This window comes from Physeter macrocephalus, chromosome 19 (genome assembly GCF_002837175.3).
Source record: "Physeter macrocephalus isolate SW-GA chromosome 19, ASM283717v5, whole genome shotgun sequence".
NCBI lineage: Eukaryota > Metazoa > Chordata > Mammalia > Artiodactyla > Physeteridae > Physeter > Physeter macrocephalus.
Window position 1 is genome coordinate 16585469 of NC_041232.1, and position 19336 is coordinate 16604804.

The 19336-nt window shown below is 43.6% G+C and overlaps 1 protein-coding gene across 5 annotated transcripts in view; it reads right to left on the reverse strand.

The window, feature by feature from the left end:
• The window catches only part of CIT (citron rho-interacting serine/threonine kinase), a 90123-nt gene that overhangs the window by 65848 nt on the left and 4939 nt on the right, over window positions 1–19336 (reverse strand). For 3 of the 5 annotated variants that reach the window (XM_055080670.1, XM_024120538.3, XM_055080668.1), the window contains exons 4-10: window positions 14391–14561; window positions 14071–14121; window positions 13482–13535; window positions 10614–10754; window positions 8625–8750; window positions 5190–5285; window positions 511–627 (exon numbers count right to left, since the gene is read on the reverse strand). In XM_055080670.1, coding sequence (XP_054936645.1) covers window positions 511–627; window positions 5190–5285; window positions 8625–8750; window positions 10614–10754; window positions 13482–13535; window positions 14071–14121; window positions 14391–14561 — 756 coding nt within the window. The remainder of the gene's footprint in view (window positions 1–510; window positions 628–5189; window positions 5286–8624; window positions 8751–10613; window positions 10755–13481; window positions 13536–14070; window positions 14122–14390; window positions 14562–19336) is intronic. The other 2 variants (XM_024120540.3, XM_055080669.1) reach the window with 1 other exon arrangement.

The following is a 19336-nucleotide window of genomic DNA, read 5'->3' on the forward strand; positions in this document are numbered from 1 at the left end:
GCCGCTCCGCGGCATGTGGGATCCTCCCAGACCGGGGCGCGAACCCGGTTCCCCTGCATCGGCAGGCGGACGCGCAACCACTGCGCCACCAGGGAAGCCCCCAACAGGGGAAACTTTTAAGCTGCAAGTTTCTGAAACATCTGCCTACACAGATTTGAAAGGAAACAAGATGCCTAAAGGAGGCCACAGGCCACCGGGCACTTCGTCGGGGAGGTGGCGGGGGGTTGGTGTGTTGAAAGACAGGGTTCTAGCTGACGCAGGTCAGCGTGAGGTCGTAAAGAAGGGCGTGAAGGGCAAAACTGGCCACCCCGAGCCACCACTGCCGCTGCTTTTACGAGAAGGGGTTGCAGAGAGAGCTTTCTGTTAGCAGCAGACTCCACGGGATAAAACAGGCCAAATGGACTCTTCTCCGGCGGGGGAATCCTGGCGTGGCTCATACCGCCCCTTGGAAACCGGCTTTGTGGTTCTGTCTCCCCCTTTGAAACCGGCTTTGTGGTTCTGTCTACCTACCGCCTTCTGCTCGCTGAGAATCTTGCCTTTCTCGTGGGCCTCCTCTTCGTGTCTCTGCATCAGATTCTCCAAAGTCTCCTTGTCGGCTAGGTCTTTCTTTATCTGATTGTCCAACACCTGAGGAAAAACGAAAGGAGAAGTTAGTGTCCTGAGCAGAGCAGACTAATAACCAGAGGCACTGGAGAAACCCAGGAAAGGAGGGGAAAAGCAGTGGAGAAGCCACACTGCCCCAACTCCGGGGCAGAGCGAGGGAGCGGGGGTCTGTCTATCAGCCAGGGTGAGGTTAAGAAGTCAAGTACGACCATCAAATGGCAAGTAACCGGAGGACGTGAACTAAGAACTTATTTTTAAATCAGCAGCCAAAATGACCTGAGAGGTATAGCCAAAGGGGAGGTGGACTCCAGAATGAGAGGGGGAAAAAAAGATCTCTCTAGAGATCTTACGATTTGCAGCTATTACCTAGGGGCAATGTTATCGTAGTCAATGCGCCAGTAGTTTTCAGAACACTGCTTGCTCTTAATTTGTACAAAATTAATCTCGTTACCTCCAGGCTGTGTGTGGAGGAATGGAAAGCTGAAGACCGAGGAAGTCTGTGTGACCAAGGCTGACGTTCAGAAACAGCCGGGGACGAGTGGACTCTGCCCACCGATAAAGCAGGTGGGGAGTCAATAGACTGAAGAGACAGCATAAAGGAAAGGGGGGAAAAAAAAAAAAGGCCTCTTTCCTCCGTTCTTTCCTCTGATCCAGCTGGGGGTGAAAATAAAAAGTCACTGGAAAGAGAAATCTTTCCCAGGGGAAGAGAAATCCTGTGTTCTCAGTGCTGAGAATGCCACTGTAAGCACCTACTGTTCCCAAGAGGAAAAGATAAAATAGTCATGGTGTCACCATCCACCAGCTTGATCTAATGTTCTGCGAGGGACACACACAGCCCCACCAGCTGCCAAACAACTGGTGAAAAAGAGAGGAGAAAAGGAAGGCAACATCATAAGTTGCCGAGCCTTTGACCACGACCCCGTGTTTCTCATCACTGTGCTTCTCTGAATGATGGCGACTGCATCTGATACTGGGAAGAAAGCCCAAAGGATTGGGGTCACAGATGGGAACTGAAATCTGCCTTTCCCACATTATCTATTGTGACGGGCCCTTTGTAGCTCATGGGGACACAGTCCCTGAAAAGAGCCAATGAGCAGGGAGGGGGGCCACCTGATAAAGAAAGGAAAGAACAGATTTCAAAGAGGGCTTTAAACTAGAACTGACTGATGAAAAAAATAGAGTGAGAGTTGGCAGAGAAGAATAAGAGGTGGAGGACGGGGTCACGGGAGAAGGGACGAACCTCAAGAGGATAAGTGGCCTGCTCTCTTGGATGTCAGGGCACGATTCTAAAATTATGAACAAGAAAAGGACAGAATCTGGGGTATGATGACAATTATTACCAAAATGGCCACACAGGGGATGGAACAGGAACACAAAGCAGAGCAGACTAAAAAGAAATGGTTTCATAAAGATGCCAGGAGGGAAGACAGAAGAAAACAGGTCTCTCCCTAACATTCTCTAGGATCTATAAAGCCAAGTTCTTGCCATCTAGAAGGCAGCAGAGACCACATAATGTCTAGATCAGGAATGCTCTCTTTTTATGCAGTGCTAAAGCAATGAAACACATTTTCAGGATGAGTCTGCTCAAACCCCCACTTTGGCAGTGGTGGATACCAACATAGGTAAGTGTGAGCCACAAGGAACAAGCCCTTCTCAAGGATGTACACATCCCGGCTTTGATCGGGTTAAACTGACAGGAGGATGAACAAGAAGATGCATGGGAGGGAAGCAAGGAATTTGTTTGAAATGAGAGATTCCAGTGTAGACATTTATATCAATCGAAGATATCGATAGAACATGGCTTTGTGACGGAAAAGTCAATATACTTACCCAAATTACAGAATGAATTGGCAAAGGTTATTTTCATCATTCAAAGATACCAATGGACTACTGTATATAGTCTCATAATTTTCTGAAAGTCAGTTTATTTCAAGGATAAAAGTCTGGACACCAGTAAGAACTCAAACCAAAAGGATTGGTAGGTAAATGCACTAAAGTAGAGGGTCACACTAAAACACAGTGTGGTCCCTTCTGGGTTATCTTCCTGGTATTTCTTTCAATGAAAAATAACCAGAAGTAGCACGAGGGGTAAAAGAAAGAAAGCGTCAGGGTAGTGATGGTGAAGATGCTCTGTGAGCACGTACATGTGTCGTTCTCCAGAAAAGGAACAGCCAACTCTTTGAGAACACCAACCAAATCAATAACATGATCATCACAAAAATTAAAAGCCTCCTTCACTGTCTGACTTGGAAGGGAAAGAGACAATATTTGAGATGGTAATGAACAATGTCTGATTCTCAAGAACATAAGAATTAGTTAAAGGCTCAGTCCAAAATCATAATGAAAATGTGATGTGATTTCAAAAGGAAATAGATAGGCTGGCAGTCATTTCTGATCACTGAACTTATTAATAATAATTGAATTGAAATAATAATTTCAGTAAGTAAAATAATAATTGAATTTATTATTTTATATGATAGGCTGGACTATTTAGGCCACTTCTTCTATGAAAAGTGATTTAAAATGCTAGATAGAGGGCTTCCCTGGTGGCACAGTGGTTGAGAGTCTGCCTGCCGATGCAGGGGACCACGGGTTCGTGCCCCGGTTTGGGAGGATCCCACGTGCCGCGGAGCGGCTGGGCCCGTGAGCCGTGGCCGCTGAGCCTGTGCATCCGGAGCCTGTGCTCTGCAATGGGAGAGGCCACGACAGTGAGAGGCCCGCGTACCGCAAAAAAAAAAAAAATGCTAGATAGAATATGGAAAACATTTTCCCAAATTGGCAAGAGAGTAAGAAATTACAGACTAAAATCTAAGTGAAAGCAGAAACCCAGCTATTTTGAACTTGAGGCATTTGCTGAACCAGATAAACCTGAGCTTCATTTTTAATTGTCTCAAAGGGTAAGAAGACAAAGAAGTCAAAGCCCAGAGCCACCCACAAGGTGGGCACACATTTTCATTCAAGGCCTCAAAGAATTCTCACTATTAATTTTCCAAGGAAAACGAGCAGCTGACCAGGCACACAAAAAAGAGAGACACCATGGAAAAGAGCCAAGAGAAACAACAGAGCAGAAACAGACCTTCAGATACTGGAATCATCAGATACAGATCATAAAACACCTATGCTAATGCATTTAAAGAAGCAGAAGATAAGCTGCAAACCAATGCAGGAAAGAGAAAGTTAATGACTTAAATAATCTAGTAAACTTGGGGAAGAACCAAACAGAATGTCAAGAAACAAATAGATACAATAACTGAAATTTAAAACTCAATGGATGGGGACTTCCCTGGTGGCACAGTGGTTAAGAATCCACCTGCCAATGCAGGAGACACGGGTTCGAGCCTTGGTCTGGATAGATCCCACATGTCACGGAGCAACTAAGCCCGTGCGCCACAACTACTGAGCCTGCACTCTAGAGCCTGCGAGCCACAACTACTGAGACATGTGCCACAACTACTGAAGCCCATGTGCCTAGAGCCCGTGTTCCACAACAAGAGAAGCCACTGCAACGAGAAGCCCGCTTGCCACAACTCGAGAGAAGCTCATGCGCAGCAACAAAGACCCAACGCAGCCAAAAATTAATTAATTAATTTTAAAATACCTCAATGGATGGGTTTAACAGCAAATTAGGTAAGGATTAGTACACTGGAAAATCAGTCAGAGCTTAACCAGAATGTAGCACCAAAAGACAAGGAAATGGAAAATACAAAAAAAAAAAAAAAAAAAAAAGGAAAGATTGGTGGTAGTCTAACACATGTCTAATCAAATTCTCATAAGGGAAGTAAAGAGAGAAGAGGAAGAGACAATACTTGAGATATAATAACCAATAATTTTACAGAATTGATTTTTAAAAATATATACATATATTCCAAAGTCCAGTATATCTCAAGGAGGATAAATAAAAATAACTCCACATCTAGACACATCACAGTAAAACTTCAGAAAATTAAAGATAAAACAAAGTTTTAAAAGAAAAAGGAAAGACTGCTTTCAAAGAAAGCAACCGTTAGACTGACAGCTGACCGTCAACTGCAATAATAAAAGCCAAACATCCATGGAATGATATCTTCAAAAAGTATTATAAGAAATAACTGCCAACCTAGAATTCTATCCCCAGTCAAAACATTTTTCAAGAACAAGGATGAAATAGAGACATTTTCAGACACACAAAACAGAAAGCCTGGCACCAGCAGACCTTCAATAAAGAAAGTCCTCAAGGATATACTTTACAAAAAAGGAAAAGAATTCCAGGTCTAAGATGCAAGAAGGAAATTAAAAGCAAGGAGATGGTGAACCTCTCTAAATCTAAATTATCATGGACTCAGTGACAGTGGATCAAAAACCATTTTAAAGATGGAATTGAGACACATGATGATCAAATCTTCTTAAATAATAAACTATTTTTGAACTTCTGGTATCCAATCCGCCCCAAGGATAACACCCCAAGACCTCCCACCATGGCCTGAGGACAGCATTTACCACGGAGAGTCCTTTGTTCTAGCAAGAAGTGGCCCGAAGTGCCTGGGAAGAGAAAGGAGCTACATGGTGCTATAGGAGGAAGGGCAGGGAAGACTGTAAAGTGTCTTTACTTTAATTTTTTCCTCGTAGTGCTGTTCTTTCTGTTTCAGGTGCACCTCCAGGTGCTGGGCTGAGACCTGGGCTTCTCGGTGCTTCTCCTCCAGTTCCTGGACACAAAAGAACAGATGGTCAGGTGTGTGAGGGAAGGACGGAGCCGATGCACGTTAGACGTTCACAGGAGACACCACTTTGGCACAGGCACCAAAGGCAACAGGCATCTGTTTCTTCGTGACTAGCCCTTAAGGCTCTTGGGAAAGGAAACCACCACCAAGCCTTGGCCCTGGGTTTTCCAGCTCCGAGTATTCACACACATAAACACATGGCTGGTGGGCGGGGATCAGAAATCTGTCAGTGCGACAGGTCAAACAAAGGCAGCTCTTCATCTCTGCCTAGAGAAATGAGAGTGATGAGGGAACACAATTTGAAAATTCAGTACAGCACAAAGCCCCTGACCACTGTCTGGACGGCCTTAAATGAGGAAAGTAATGTCAATTTAAGTTTTAAGTTAATTTATTATGAGGATAAAAAACTTTTTTGTATTTTCCTCATTAACAAAATGACTGCTCAGGAACCCTAGCTAAGAAGGAAAACTAATGTAACAATTCAAACACTTTGAGTTTTGAATGATTATTTTAACTGACTGGTAATATGGAGCATGTGAATATCTGGAGGTGTTCATATGATATCCTGTTTACATGAAGTTTACATGATATAATGCTAATGGGAACAAGGCAGAACATAAAATTCACTAAAAATGACATAAACGTGTACACATACATTGAAGATAGGAAGAGAACGTGGAGTAATATAAATAGCTCAAATGTAATGTCCTCTTCATTCTCTTATTAAGATTTCTGCTTTCAAACAAAATTGTAATTCATTTGGAAATTATACCAATTCTTTTGCCAACGTATTATAAACTGATCGTATAAAAGGCAGCATTCAACTCACCGAAACATTCTCTAAATGAAGCTATTTGAGTTTACATTAATTCTTATGAATCTGGACCCATTAGTTAATTACTAATATCAAAAGTCATTACTCCAAGTTTTCGTCTCTTCACACTATCTTGAAATTTTCCTTTGAAATGGAAATAATTATGAGAATTTTGAAGAACGAGGAAATTATACAGGATATGCCCATAAAATGGAGAAAAAAATAATTTTAGATTCACACACACATGAAATGTTACTGATTAAGGTCTTGAAATTCTAAAGTCTGCAAGCATTTGACTTTGCTTTGGGGGCCAGTAAAGTATTCAATGTTAAGACCAGGTGCACAAGATCTACTGCAAGCTAACAGATGTTATCTTGAAAAGTCGAATGTAAACAGGATTTTAAGTAATAAAAACATACTTTAAGGGCTTTATGTATATTAAAGGATCCCTGGCAATGAGGTCTTTTATTAAAGCAAAAGACTCTGCTATAATGAGAACTCCAATTAGCTGTTTTGAAAGTTCTTATCAGAATAGCAAATATTTTAATGCAAATGATATTTGGGATGTGTTTCCAAGCATCATCATTATGTAACAGTGTTAAGGACCCCTCTTTGCCCATATCCCAGATACTTCACAACCTAAGCACCAGGTTCTTGAGCAAAAGGCACCTTCCGATAAATGAAGTCACAACCACAAAGGTACTCGGACAGGTGGCAAGACACACTTGGAAAAAGAAATCTGCCTACTTTTTCTTTATTTTAGAAATCACTTGATAATCGTCTTGTCTTAGTTTCAGTCCTCCTAAGATAGCACAGGAATGGAAATCAATCTGAAAACAGGTCGAAAACTCAGATACCTGAGACTGACAACCTTAAGACCAAATTTCCGGTCTACTTATGCATGGGAGTTTACAACATATAATCCAGGAATGCAGAACTCTACACTCCCACATTTTAATTGGCAAGTGAACCTTGGAAAAGCGGACATTCTAAAACCTGACTTCTTGACGGTTTGGCATTTTTTGTTGTTGTTGTCATTTTTTAAAACGTTATCTTCTCTACATGTGTTGGATCAGATTCTTCAGTCCTGTTATGCAAACAGTACTGTTCGCTGCTCTATTCCCAGCTCCTAGAACAGTGCCTGGCACATAGTAGAAGCTCATTAAATATTTGTTGAATGAATGAATGAACACATCACCATTAAACAGAGAAACACTTTGCAACCACAAGACTTAACCACGTCGTTTGCACCAAGCAAGGGGGTAGCGGTGGTGGAATCTCGGTGGGAATTCATTTGACTCACGGTAAAATTCACACATTTGACAATCGCCAAGAGATACTTGCATGACGGAACGAGAGAACAGAAAGGGTAGACTGACAATCACATTTGCCTTTGTGTGTAGAAGTTATCTATAAAGACTGTGTGTCAGAGAAAAACAATTTAACGGGTTTCTCTTTTCACCTGTGTGTTCAAGAGTGCCCACACGCTCATGAATATAGACAAACAGAAATGTGACGTTTTGAAGGGTTGGGTTTTCTTTTTTTTTTTTTTTTTTTTGGTATTAAGTATATAGGCCTATAAGTCGGTCATTCTTGAGTTCATATAGTTGCTGGTGACTTGTTTCCCAGAAGTGATGCAGAGGGAGAGACAGAGAGAGGGAGGTGGGAAGCACCCCGCTCACCACCTTGTCTCTTTCTGGTGCAGAGGAACGCCCCACTACTCCAGAGTCAGTCCTGGGGGCAGGGAGGAAAGGGCTACAAACAGGCTCCCCAAAGTGGCATCAAATTCTTGGTTTGGGGACTGAAATCCAAGGAGAGTCCTTTAAAGGTTCACCTGCCTCTCACCCGGGCAAGAGCACAACTTTGACACGTCGGCAAGCACCACCCAAGCCTTCCTTGATCAAGTTAATTTGGTCGTCAGAGCCGAAAACAGAACCATGGTGGTTACAAACCTAAAAAACGATCTGCTACCTCTAAGGAAAGTGAAAATAATAATAATATTAACCACCAACTGGAGCAGAGAAAGTGAGTGGGTGAACACGGATCTATGACAAATACTACTCTGAAAAAATCTGCATGACTAATTTCTTTCCTCTGCAAAAGCAAGAATCTGGGTGTCGGTCTTAAAGCCCTGAATCCCTACACCTTTTCAAACGGGCATTTGCAACTTTAATGGCCATACAAAACTCTGCTGATAGAAGTACGTAAATGCTCCTGTAAAAATGTATCGGAAATGACAGCGTGTGCACGTTCGCGTTTTTAAAAGTCAGGCAGTAGCAAACAGAGCAAAAAAAAATCATACTGATGGATCTGTTACCAGTGCTGAAATGTCCAGCCCGTGGTTATTCGTGCTAGTCTCTGACGTGGCGTCCACTAAAACCACTTCCTCTTAATTCACCTGCTTGGCGATAACCTCCCCTGTGATGGTGGTTGGTTCTTCTTTTGACCCCCTTCCCTCTACAACCTCGAACCTGTTATCTTTGAACTTGTCAACTTTGGTTCCTGCTCACCAGAATTTTATCAGCCATCTGCTGGATCTGTTGGGACTTTGTCTGGATGTCATCCTTCAGTCTGTTTTCTCTACGCTCCATGGTCTCTAGCCTCTTTACCTTGTTCTCCAGAGAGTGGCGGCGTTCCTGTAGATCGTGAATCAATCAGAGAGTTTTAATGGGGTAACCGCTACGGGCACGACGCCTGCGCCGAGGGAGGGGGCCCTCAGGAAGCGTACGCTCAAGGCGGGAAGAGAAGTCTCAGGCACCCGAAGCCACGGTGAGGAAAACACAGTTCAGTGATCCGAGGAGTACTTGCTTGTGCAGGTTACAAGAGTGCATTCATTCATTCAAATATTTACCAAGCACCTACTATCTGCAAAGTACCACACTAGGCATCGTGGAAAATACCGAGAGGAAGCTGACAGAATGCCTGCCCTTGGAAGAGGTAAGATAAACACAAATAAACACGATATGGGTTAAGAGGGCCAGGGCCGTGAAGCAAACAGGTACAGAGGGCTGCGGGAGGGTGCAGGCAGGAGGGAGGGCTTTGAACTGAACAGGTGAGGGGATGTGGACGCCGTGGAGAGGGCCAGGATGCGGGAGGCTGGAGGGGAGAGGGCCGGAGGGGAGGGGGGAAGGCCTTTCAAAAAAGGCGCAGCAGCAGTGCGGAGGTGGCCAAAAGCCGGCGTAGGCCCCAGGTGGAGCGTAGAGGGGCTACTGCATAAGGTGTAACCGCGGAGGAGCAGGAGAAAACGGGAAAGGCGAGCATGTGTGAGGCAAAGGCTGAGAGTCTCATGCACCTAAGATGTAGGGAAGCCCTGAAAGGTTTGGGATGGGGCAAGGGGTGCTGATGAGCCCGGAGTTTGAGGTCCACGAGTCTGACCCTGATTGAGCTAGATGGGAGGAAGGTGAGCCTGGAAGCAGAAAGCCGAGAAATGACTACATTCACCCAGCTAAGAGGAAGAGGGCCTACACTGTGGGGAGGCCTGCAGAAATGGCCGGCAGAGGATGGACGGTGGAGACAGTGTGGGTGTATTTACAGGGCTGAGGGACTCTCGGAATGGCGGGGCCCAGGGAGAAGCAGCAGATGATGTCAAGGTGTCAAGCCTGGGGTGACCAGATGGATGCATGGGGGCCCTGACCGGTGCGAGGAAGACTGAGAAGGCTACCCAGCTTGTCGGGGAAGATACTGAGTTCATTCTAGATCAGAGGCACTGTTCAGACACCCAGTCAAGATGTCAGGGGAGCAGTGGGAAATACTTCCTGGCTCGTGGGGGAGGCTGGCCCCAAAGAGACGTAGGTGAGTAGGTTCAATGCCAGCACTGCGACAGGGAGAAGCAGAGGCCCAGGACAGGGGGTGGTGAAGTCAACTATGACACACCCGTTCCATGGACCCATCACCCAGGCGTCAGGGGAGGCGGAGGGCAGCAAAGGGGACACGTCCCTTTTAATTCTATAGTCTTCAGTTCTATGTTTCTCAACATGAGAAGACACTCGTGTGTTTCCTGTATAATTATATAATCGGTTTCAACAACAACAACAACAACAAAGAATTGGACAGAGAGAAGAGGCCCCAAAATATAGATCTGGGAGTTATCGACACACACAGGTCACAGCTGAAGCCTCGAAAATTAATATATTATTAACACCGTTGGGGAGAAGGTGAGGAAAAGCAAGGGTACAGAGGGAAGAAAAAGGAAACCTCAGGGATGGCATCACTGTTCATCTAGATAAACGTGAATCCTCCCACACGGGCAAACGGGTCAGAGGAAAACAAATAGGAAGGAAAGGTTTTATCAAAACATCTTTCTACTCAGAGCTGCTGTGACAAATCCTTCTCCCCTTTGGGGAAAATGGTCCCGAGCCTCTCGGGTTTCAAAGGGACCGGCGGAAGGGAAAGCGGTTTGGACGAACAGGAGCAGAGAGAGGGTGGTCCCGAGGTTTCTTCCCCTGCACAGCCGGAGGCCGGGCACCTCGGGAGCCGGGAGCCGGAGGTCACCTGCTCACCTCGGCTTCCACCAGCTTCTTCTTGATGCCTTCGGAAGAGTCCTCGCGGTTGTGCAGCTTCTCCAGCTCGCGCTCGGCCCGCTCCTTCGCCTGGCGGATGTTCTGCAGCAGCTCGGTGGCCTCCGTGCTGGCTTTCACAGCCTGAAAGGAGAAGGAACGGGGGAGAGATGGCCCAGTTTATCCACGGAAAAAGATGGGGACCATCTCCTAAACAGGAAAAAAAAAATCGGGTCACACTGGATATTTTTATCCATTTTTCAAAACATATAAACGTTTCATTTTATTCTGTGTTTCGTCTGTCCTAAGGTGCACTTATATATATATTTTTTAACATCGCTGAATTTGGAATGCATCTACGATTAAAACTGATGGTGTTTTTTTTCTTTCTTGGGGTACAGAAATCGGGTCACACTGAATGGATATTTTTATCCATTTTTCAAAACATATAAACGTTTCATTTTATTCTGTGTTTCGTCTGTCCTAAGGTGCACTTATATATATATTTTTTAACATCGCTGAATTTGGAATGCATCTACGATTAAAACTGATGGTGTTTTTTTTCTTTCTTGGGGTACAGAAGATAATGGGGTATCGGACAATCATTAGCATCTTAGATTCAATATAACATAATAAATGCAAACAAAAAGGTCTCGATAAATAAATTTTTTTTAAAAACCCTTAAATAAATTAAAAAAAAAAAGGTCTCGGGTTCATCTGCCCAGGTATTAATGTATTTACCCCGGACTGTTAATTGTCTCCCTAGTTAATCATCTCATTTGCTGATTTTCCTAAGGGGAATTTGTACTACTTTTACAAGAAAACAAGATAAAAACTATAAACTTTTTTTTCTCAAATAAATACCTATCAAAGGGCATAACCACCACACTGTTCGTGGTGACTCGCAAATTCATGTTTAAAGAAAAAACAGCGAACCCTTTTGAAGTTAATTTTTATTTGGGTCTTGACTATACTGCAGTTCTTCCAGCATCACAGTAAAGATCTGAGTGTAAGACACCAACAACCTCACGCTCATTTGCTTGAGATTATAGTTTTAAAAAGTGAAAACGGCAAGGGAACTCCAACTTCGAGACCAGCACCGTCCAGTGTGGGAGCTGCTCCCCACAAGTGCCCGGTGGGCACTTGAAACGTGGTTACTGTGACTGAGAAATTAATTTTAAATTTTACTTAAGTTTAATTCATTTAAAAACTGAAGCAGTGTACATGTTTTAATATCACTACATGCTGCAATATTTTGTATATAATGGATTAAGGAAACTATATCATCCAGAGGATTTTCCCTTTTTTAATGTGGCTACTAGAAAACTTAAAATTACATCTGAGGCTGACACGTGTGGGTTGCTTCCCACTTCTACTGGAGAGCAGAGTTCTAGGAGATATGAATCCTCACACAAATTTCTAGCTGAAAGAGGGCAGTAGAGGCTTTCAGTAGTGAGCTCAAGAATAAGTAGGAAGGGGACAGAAGAACGGATGCAGAAAATGTGGAATATCCAGGCCATGGAATACTACGCAGCCTCTGAAAAGGAGATCCTGTCACATGCTGTAACATGGATGAACCTCGAAGACATTGTGCTGAGCAAAATGAGCCAGTCACAGAAGGACAAATACTGTATGATTCTATCCACAGGAAGTACCTAAAGCAGTCAAAATCATACAAGCAAAGTAGATTAGCAGATGCAAACTATGATATATAGGATGGATAAACAAGGTCCTACTGTATAGCACAGGGAACTATATTCAAAGTCCTGTGATAAAACATAATGGAAAAGAATATGGAAAAGAATGTATATATATGTATAACTGAGTCACTTTGCTGTACAGCAGAAAGTAACATGACACTGTAAGTCAACTACACTTCAATAAAATAAATAGAATGAAAAGGAAGGAAGGGAGGGGGAGGGGGAGAGAGAGAGGGGAAGGAGGGAAGGAAGGAGGGAGGGAGGGAGGGAGAGAGAGAGGGAGGGAAGGAAGGAGGGAAGGAAGGAAGGAAGGAGGGAGGGAGGGAAGGAAGCAAGGAAGGAGGGAAGGAAGCAAGGAAGGAGGGAAGGAAGGAGGGAAGGAGGGAGGGAAGGAAGGAAGGAAGGAAGGAAGGAAGGAAGAAGAAAGGTGGTTACGAAGGGTGGGGAGATTAGCAATTGGCAGGTAGGGAGTTTTAAGTTTTGTGAGATGACAAAGTTCTCAAGATCTATCTCACAATGTGAATATCTGACACTAAAGAACTGGACGCTCAAAACAAGACAGTAAATGTAATACGTTTTTAATAACACAATTTAATGTTATATGTTTTTAATAACACAAAAAGAAGGAACTCTTTTAAACACATTCACAAACGTTCTTGACATGAAAGGCCACATTCATCCTGGCCCTTTCTTTATTGTTTCCCGTGTTCACCTAAAGGAAGGGCCATTTGCACACACTGTATCCAATGCCGTAAACCAAACCCACATCCCATCCCCAACCGCCTGAGGACTACTGGTCCCTCCAGGCTCTCAATGCACAGGAAGACTGCCGACAGTCTCTGATTTAAAGCTGTCTGGGTCGTGAACAACATAGGCTTCTCCCGTGCAAGACGGGGACCCGCTCCCCGGAAGGGAGACGAGACAGCCTCTTGGGTTCTGCTGTAGTACAATTAGAGCTTTGACTTGAGAGTCTCACAGAGCTTGGTGTTTTTGTTTGTTTGTTTTTTAAACAAACAGAACTCTTGTATTTTCAGGTAATAGCTCACTCCCCCTTCATTTTCCTCAGTGCTGGGTGACTGATTCTCTTTCTTTGATCTCCTGTGCTCCGGGACAAAGCAAGAAGTATGTGGAAATGGGGGGTAAGTTCCCCAAAACATCACCTCAGGCTTACCTTTTCCAGCTTCTCTTGGAGCTCCTGAATTTTGAGCTGCTGCTCAGCATTGATCTGTGATTAAAATCCCAGGAAATAAAGCAAAAAAGGCAAATTGGCATTAAGGTCTTGCTACATTTACTGCAGTCCTATTTTCTTGAGGTTTCTGTTGGGGTCTTTTTGTTTTGTTTTCCAATACCTACTGATGGAGAGGAAGAACAGTAGCCTATCAGAGAAACCTTTGAATGTCTCAGTGCAAACCTCCATGTGGACTATTTCTCTAGAACCAGCAACACACATACAGATGGCAAAAAAAGAGAATCGAAGTCGCCGGTACCCTAAAACAGTAAGAATTTTCCCATGTGTCTTACTGAGTGTCCGGGTTTGTGTGTTACTGTGAGCGGGTCTGACAAAAAAAATGAGGTGTCTTCTATCCCTTTTGGAAACATAGCTGAAGCTAAACATGGTCATTCAGAGACTGACCATCAAAATAAACCCAGAGGACAGTTCTCTACTCATCGCAAGTGTATTCTTAACCAGTGACAGGCCATGGAGAGCAACACTTAAGAGGCTGTCTACCCAAAATCACGATACCAATAACGGAAAATACCTTCTCCAGTTTGGCATATTCTCCCACTTCAGGCTTCCCTTGATCTTTAGCCTGTAATTTAAAAGATACAACATATTGGAAAATCTCAAGAACCTAAAAGTCTTATAAGACAACACTACAGGCTTTCTTGGTCTCTGTGGCCAAAATAATGAGGATGATGATAAAAAAAAATTATCTTCTCTAACCAAGACCAGGAGACTTTGCAGGGCACCCCATTATTTCCCAAACGTACACTCATGAAGCTAGGATTCTCTTTATTATTGCTAAGATCATCCATGATTCTACCCCCAAAACACCCTCCCCAGCAGGGAGCTGGCTACCTTCATCAATTTATGCTGACATTCTGTTGCTTTCCGCTTGAACTCTTCGGCGGCCAGCCGAGACTCTCTGAGCTCCGATTCATAGAGATCACTCCGTCTTCTGGCCGAAACCAGGTCCTCTTCCAACTGATTCATCATTAACCTCATTTCTTCCACTTGAGCCTGGTACTCCTAAAGAGTAGGCAATGGAAGGAGGGTGAATTTTGGAACTCCTGAAAGGAAAGATGGGAGGTGAAGATGGAAGAACACAGACCACAGAGGGAAGACACAGTGAAGAGAGATTGGAGAGAATGGACCTAGAGAAAAGGTGAGTAGAAAGATGGAGATAAGGGCAAGGTGTGTGGAGGACGAGGAGGGAGAAAAGAACATTAAATCTTTAAACTGTTTTCATCTAGATCATGAATCACTAGTAACACCATTTGGAACAAATGTGCCTATACACAATAAGATCCTTTGAGCAAATAATATCGTACAAGAAGTGCAGAACCTTAAGACCTTTGTAACACAGGAGAGCTGAAAGGGATATACTTTAAACAACCAGGATAATCTGCTTATGCATAGCTTTCCTCTAAGGGTAATCATTTATACAGATTGTCCTTTAGAAGTTATGTGCGCCTAACACAATTAGATATGGTACTAGTTTTAAAATTAACCTTTCAGATGGCACAAGGGGCTAATTGGAAATCTCAGTGGAGAGAATCTTGGAAGGTGAAACTCATCATGTCAGTTTCTCACCATTAATTTTTCTGGGTCCCAAACTGCATGATGAACTTAACGTTGCTCTTGAGAGGCAAGTCACCCTGAAATTTGGAAGAGTCAGGAAACACTGGCTCTGATCAAAGTAACTTGTGAGAAAGACTCTGAAGAATTATCTTGTGCCCTCGAGCAAAAGCCTTTAAAGTAATCCCAACAGCCCAACCTTTTCCAAATTGAATTTCTAAAATCAAAACAGGACATCTGCATCGAGGTTTTCCAAAACTGATTTACCAGAAGAAACGGGCAATGGTTTTGAAAACTTTGGGGCAAAGTATGAAAATATCCTCTGTTAGCAAAAGCAAAGCTTGTACATATAAGGATTATGAATGAGCAGTTTATCCAATCCAAGGTGGCGGATATAAAATGAAAAGAATAAAGAATTAAGACTGTCTCTGACCTTCGCAATGTACAGTGATCATCTCTAAGATCCGTTCCCCCAAGAAATAACTGAAGAGGGATCAACTGAGCAAGGTTATGCTTTTAACCAATAAAATGTCTTTTTTTTCTTTCTTTTTTTAGTAACAGAATATAAAGTAAACCTTTCATCCTTTGTAACAGGCAATCCCCCCAGTGCACACTAAAGGGGAGGTGACGTCCTTATGAAAATGGATAGTTTTCACGTAAGCACATCTCTCTGTATTATCGGTACAGCGGAAAGCAGAAAAAATGAGCACAGAATGGAGCATGGTCTCATTTCACTCCTTCCCACCCAAAAGCATACAGTCGTCCCTCGGTATCCACAGGGGAATGGTTCCAGAACCAAATCCGATCCACAGTTGGTTGAAATCGCAGATATGGAACCCGTGGATACGGAGGGCCGACTGTATTGTTATTGAAGGTCAATCCTACAAGTCATGGGGCGCCAGGTTTTCTGGACGATGCCCACTAAGTGGGTGGTGCTGGGTTATATAAGCAAAGGTCTTCATAACCTACTGAACAATTATCTCAACTCACAGAATGGAACGTGAGCCGATGATGTGAAATAGTACACCCTCTACTTGGGGTTTTTCTAGACCCCTCGGCCAGGGCTGTGTCGTGACTTATTATGACTTTCATAGCTCTGGGTATTGTGCCTTCATGGATCCCTTCCTCCATTAAAAAAAAAAAAAAATATATATATATATATATATATAATTCTATTTTATAATAGCATTCATATAAAGACAAAAACATTACCTATGAAAACCGTTTCTTCTACCTAAAACTCATTTTTTTTCTTCTGATTTTAAAGTTTTAAAAAATCCAAAGTACCCACAGGCACAAATACCAAGCTGTGGAGGAAGCAAAGAGGTAGGAGGCACTCTTGGCCATCTTTTATCCTTGAGCTCCCTTGTCTGACTTAAACTCATGTCGGCAAGAAGGGAACGTAATTTCTGTGTTTTGTCAAGAGTGAGGACAGAGCGCTGTTCCCCCAACATCTCTCTTTCCTGAGCTGTCAGCGCCCAGGGGGAGGAAGGCAAGAATCAGGCAACATCTCTGTCAGCAGCCTGAGCTCTGGGGGCACCCAGCCTGCTACAACCATCAAACAAAATTCCACCTCATTTATTGAGCCACTGTTACTCTGCTGGATACTTCAAGGAAATCCTATACATCCAACAGCTGACCAAATCCCTGCTTCGGGAAAACTCTGAGAGAAGATAATCAGGTCAGTTCCCAAGGACAGCTGAGAGGCAGCTGCATGTATCTCAGTATGGGCTGAACTGTGGGTCAGAGGTGAACAGGATCGGAATGGGGAACCGTGGACAACTTTTGGGTCCTGCCCTCGAGTCATTCTTTGGAATGGAGCTTCAGAATTTTGTGGGAAGGAAGACATGGTCCTATTCAATCAGAAATCCTGAAACCCAAACGCCTTCTGTGTTACCTGAACTTCTGTCTCCTTCCGGGGGGTGGGGGGGGGTGGAGGGGAGCGGGGGAGGGGTGGGACGGAATCAGCAATCGCTACTGACGGAGCATGAATCTAACCATCATGTGAGAGGCTTAGGTGTTTTTATTTATTTATTTAATTTTTGGCCACTCCACGTGGGATCTTAGTTCCCCGACCGGGAACCGAACCCATGCCCCCTGAAGTGGGAACGCAGAGTCCTAACCACTGAACCACCAGGGAATTCCCTAGGTGTTTTTATTTTAAAGGAAATTCAAGTGCTCCATTGGGGGTAGCTAAGCAGAAGCGACATATTTAAATTAAATAAACAGCGGTACAGAAATTGGCTTTGAGAGGAAGAGTGCGGAATAAATGGCAAACCTGGGAGGAATTGACAGGCTGCAAACCAAATACTAGGAGTTTGCTGAAAGTATTAAATGCTTTTTCCTGGATTGCAAACATCCTGCTCTCACCAAACTTACCGAGAGTCATTTTAATAAATCCTTCTTCCGATGAGAAATAAAATCTGAAACAAAGAAGTTTTCTCCCCCCCCAAAATGGAACGCTTAGCAGTCATTAAATCTAAACTTCCACATGGATGCCCACTGTGGTATGAATCACAAAGGACATTTCTTTGAACTCAACCACCAGCATATACCTTTTCAAAGTGTCCTGATAATTCTGTTTCTATGGAATTTCACAGACACCAGCTGCTCCCTCTGGTGGCCAAGCACAGCTTTCATTTCCCCAGGATGTCACCAAAAGCAAATTTCCAACCACACTGAACTAATGGGAGAAAAAGAATCCCACCTCTTGAAACTTTTAGGATGAAAAACTGTGTTGATAAAAGGGGCAATGTTATGCTTTTAACCAATAAAATGTCTTTTTTTTCTTTCTTTTTTTAGTAACAGAATATAAAGTAAACCTTTCATCCTTTGTAACAGGCAATCCCCCCAGTGCACACTAAAGGGGAGGTGACGTCCTTATGAAAATGGATAGTTTTCACGTAAGCACATCTCTCTGTATTATCGGTACAGCGGAAAGCAGAAAAAATGAGCACAGAATGGAGCATGGTCTCATTTCACTCCTTCCCACCCAAAAGCATACAGTCGTCCCTCGGTATCCACAGGGGAATGGTTCCAGAACCAAATCCGATCCACAGTTGGTTGAAATCGCAGATATGGAACCCGTGGATACGGAGGGCCGACTGTATTGTTATTGAAGGTCAATCCTACAAGTCATGGGGCGCCAGGTTTTCTGGACGATGCCCACTAAGTGGGTGGTGCTGGGTTATATAAGCAAAGGTCTTCATAACCTACTGAACAATTATCTCAACTCACAGAATGGAACGTGAGCCGATGATGTGAAATAGTACACCCTCTACTTGGGGTTTTTCTAGACCCCTCGGCCAGGGCTGTGTCGTGACTTATTATGACTTTCATAGCTCTGGGTATTGTGCCTTCATGGATCCCTTCCTCCATTAAAAAAAAAAAAAAATATATATATATATATATATAATTCTATAAAAATATATATATATATATATATATAATTCTATTTTATAATAGCATTCATATAAAGACAAAAACATTACCTATGAAAACCGTTTCTTCTACCTAAAACTCATTTTTTTTCTTCTGATTTTAAAGTTTTAAAAAATCCAAAGTACCCACAGGCACAAATACCAAGCTGTGGAGGAAGCAAAGAGGTAGGAGGCACTCTTGGCCATCTTTTATCCTTGAGCTCCCTTGTCTGACTTAAACTCATGTCGGCAAGAAGGGAACGTAATTTCTGTGTTTTGTCAAGAGTGAGGACAGAGCGCTGTTCCCCCAACATCTCTCTTTCCTGAGCTGTCAGCGCCCAGGGGGAGGAAGGCAAGAATCAGGCAACATCTCTGTCAGCAGCCTGAGCTCTGGGGGCACCCAGCCTGCTACAACCATCAAACAAAATTCCACCTCATTTATTGAACCACTGTTACTCTGCTGGATACTTCAAGGAAATCCTATACATCCAACAGCTGACCAAATCCCTGCTTCGGGAAAACTCTGAGAGAAGATAATCAGGTCAGTTCCCAAGGACAGCTGAGAGGCAGCTGCATGTATCTCAGTATGGGCTGAACTGTGGGTCAGAGGTGAACAGGATCGGAATGGGGAACCGTGGACAACTTTTGGGTCCTGCCCTCGAGTCATTCTTTGGAATGGAGCTTCAGAATTTTGTGGGAAGGAAGACATGGTCCTATTCAATCAGAAATCCTGAAACCCAAACGCCTTCTGTGTTACCTGAACTTCTGTCTCCCTTCCCAGGGTGGGGGGGGTGGAGGGGAGCGGGG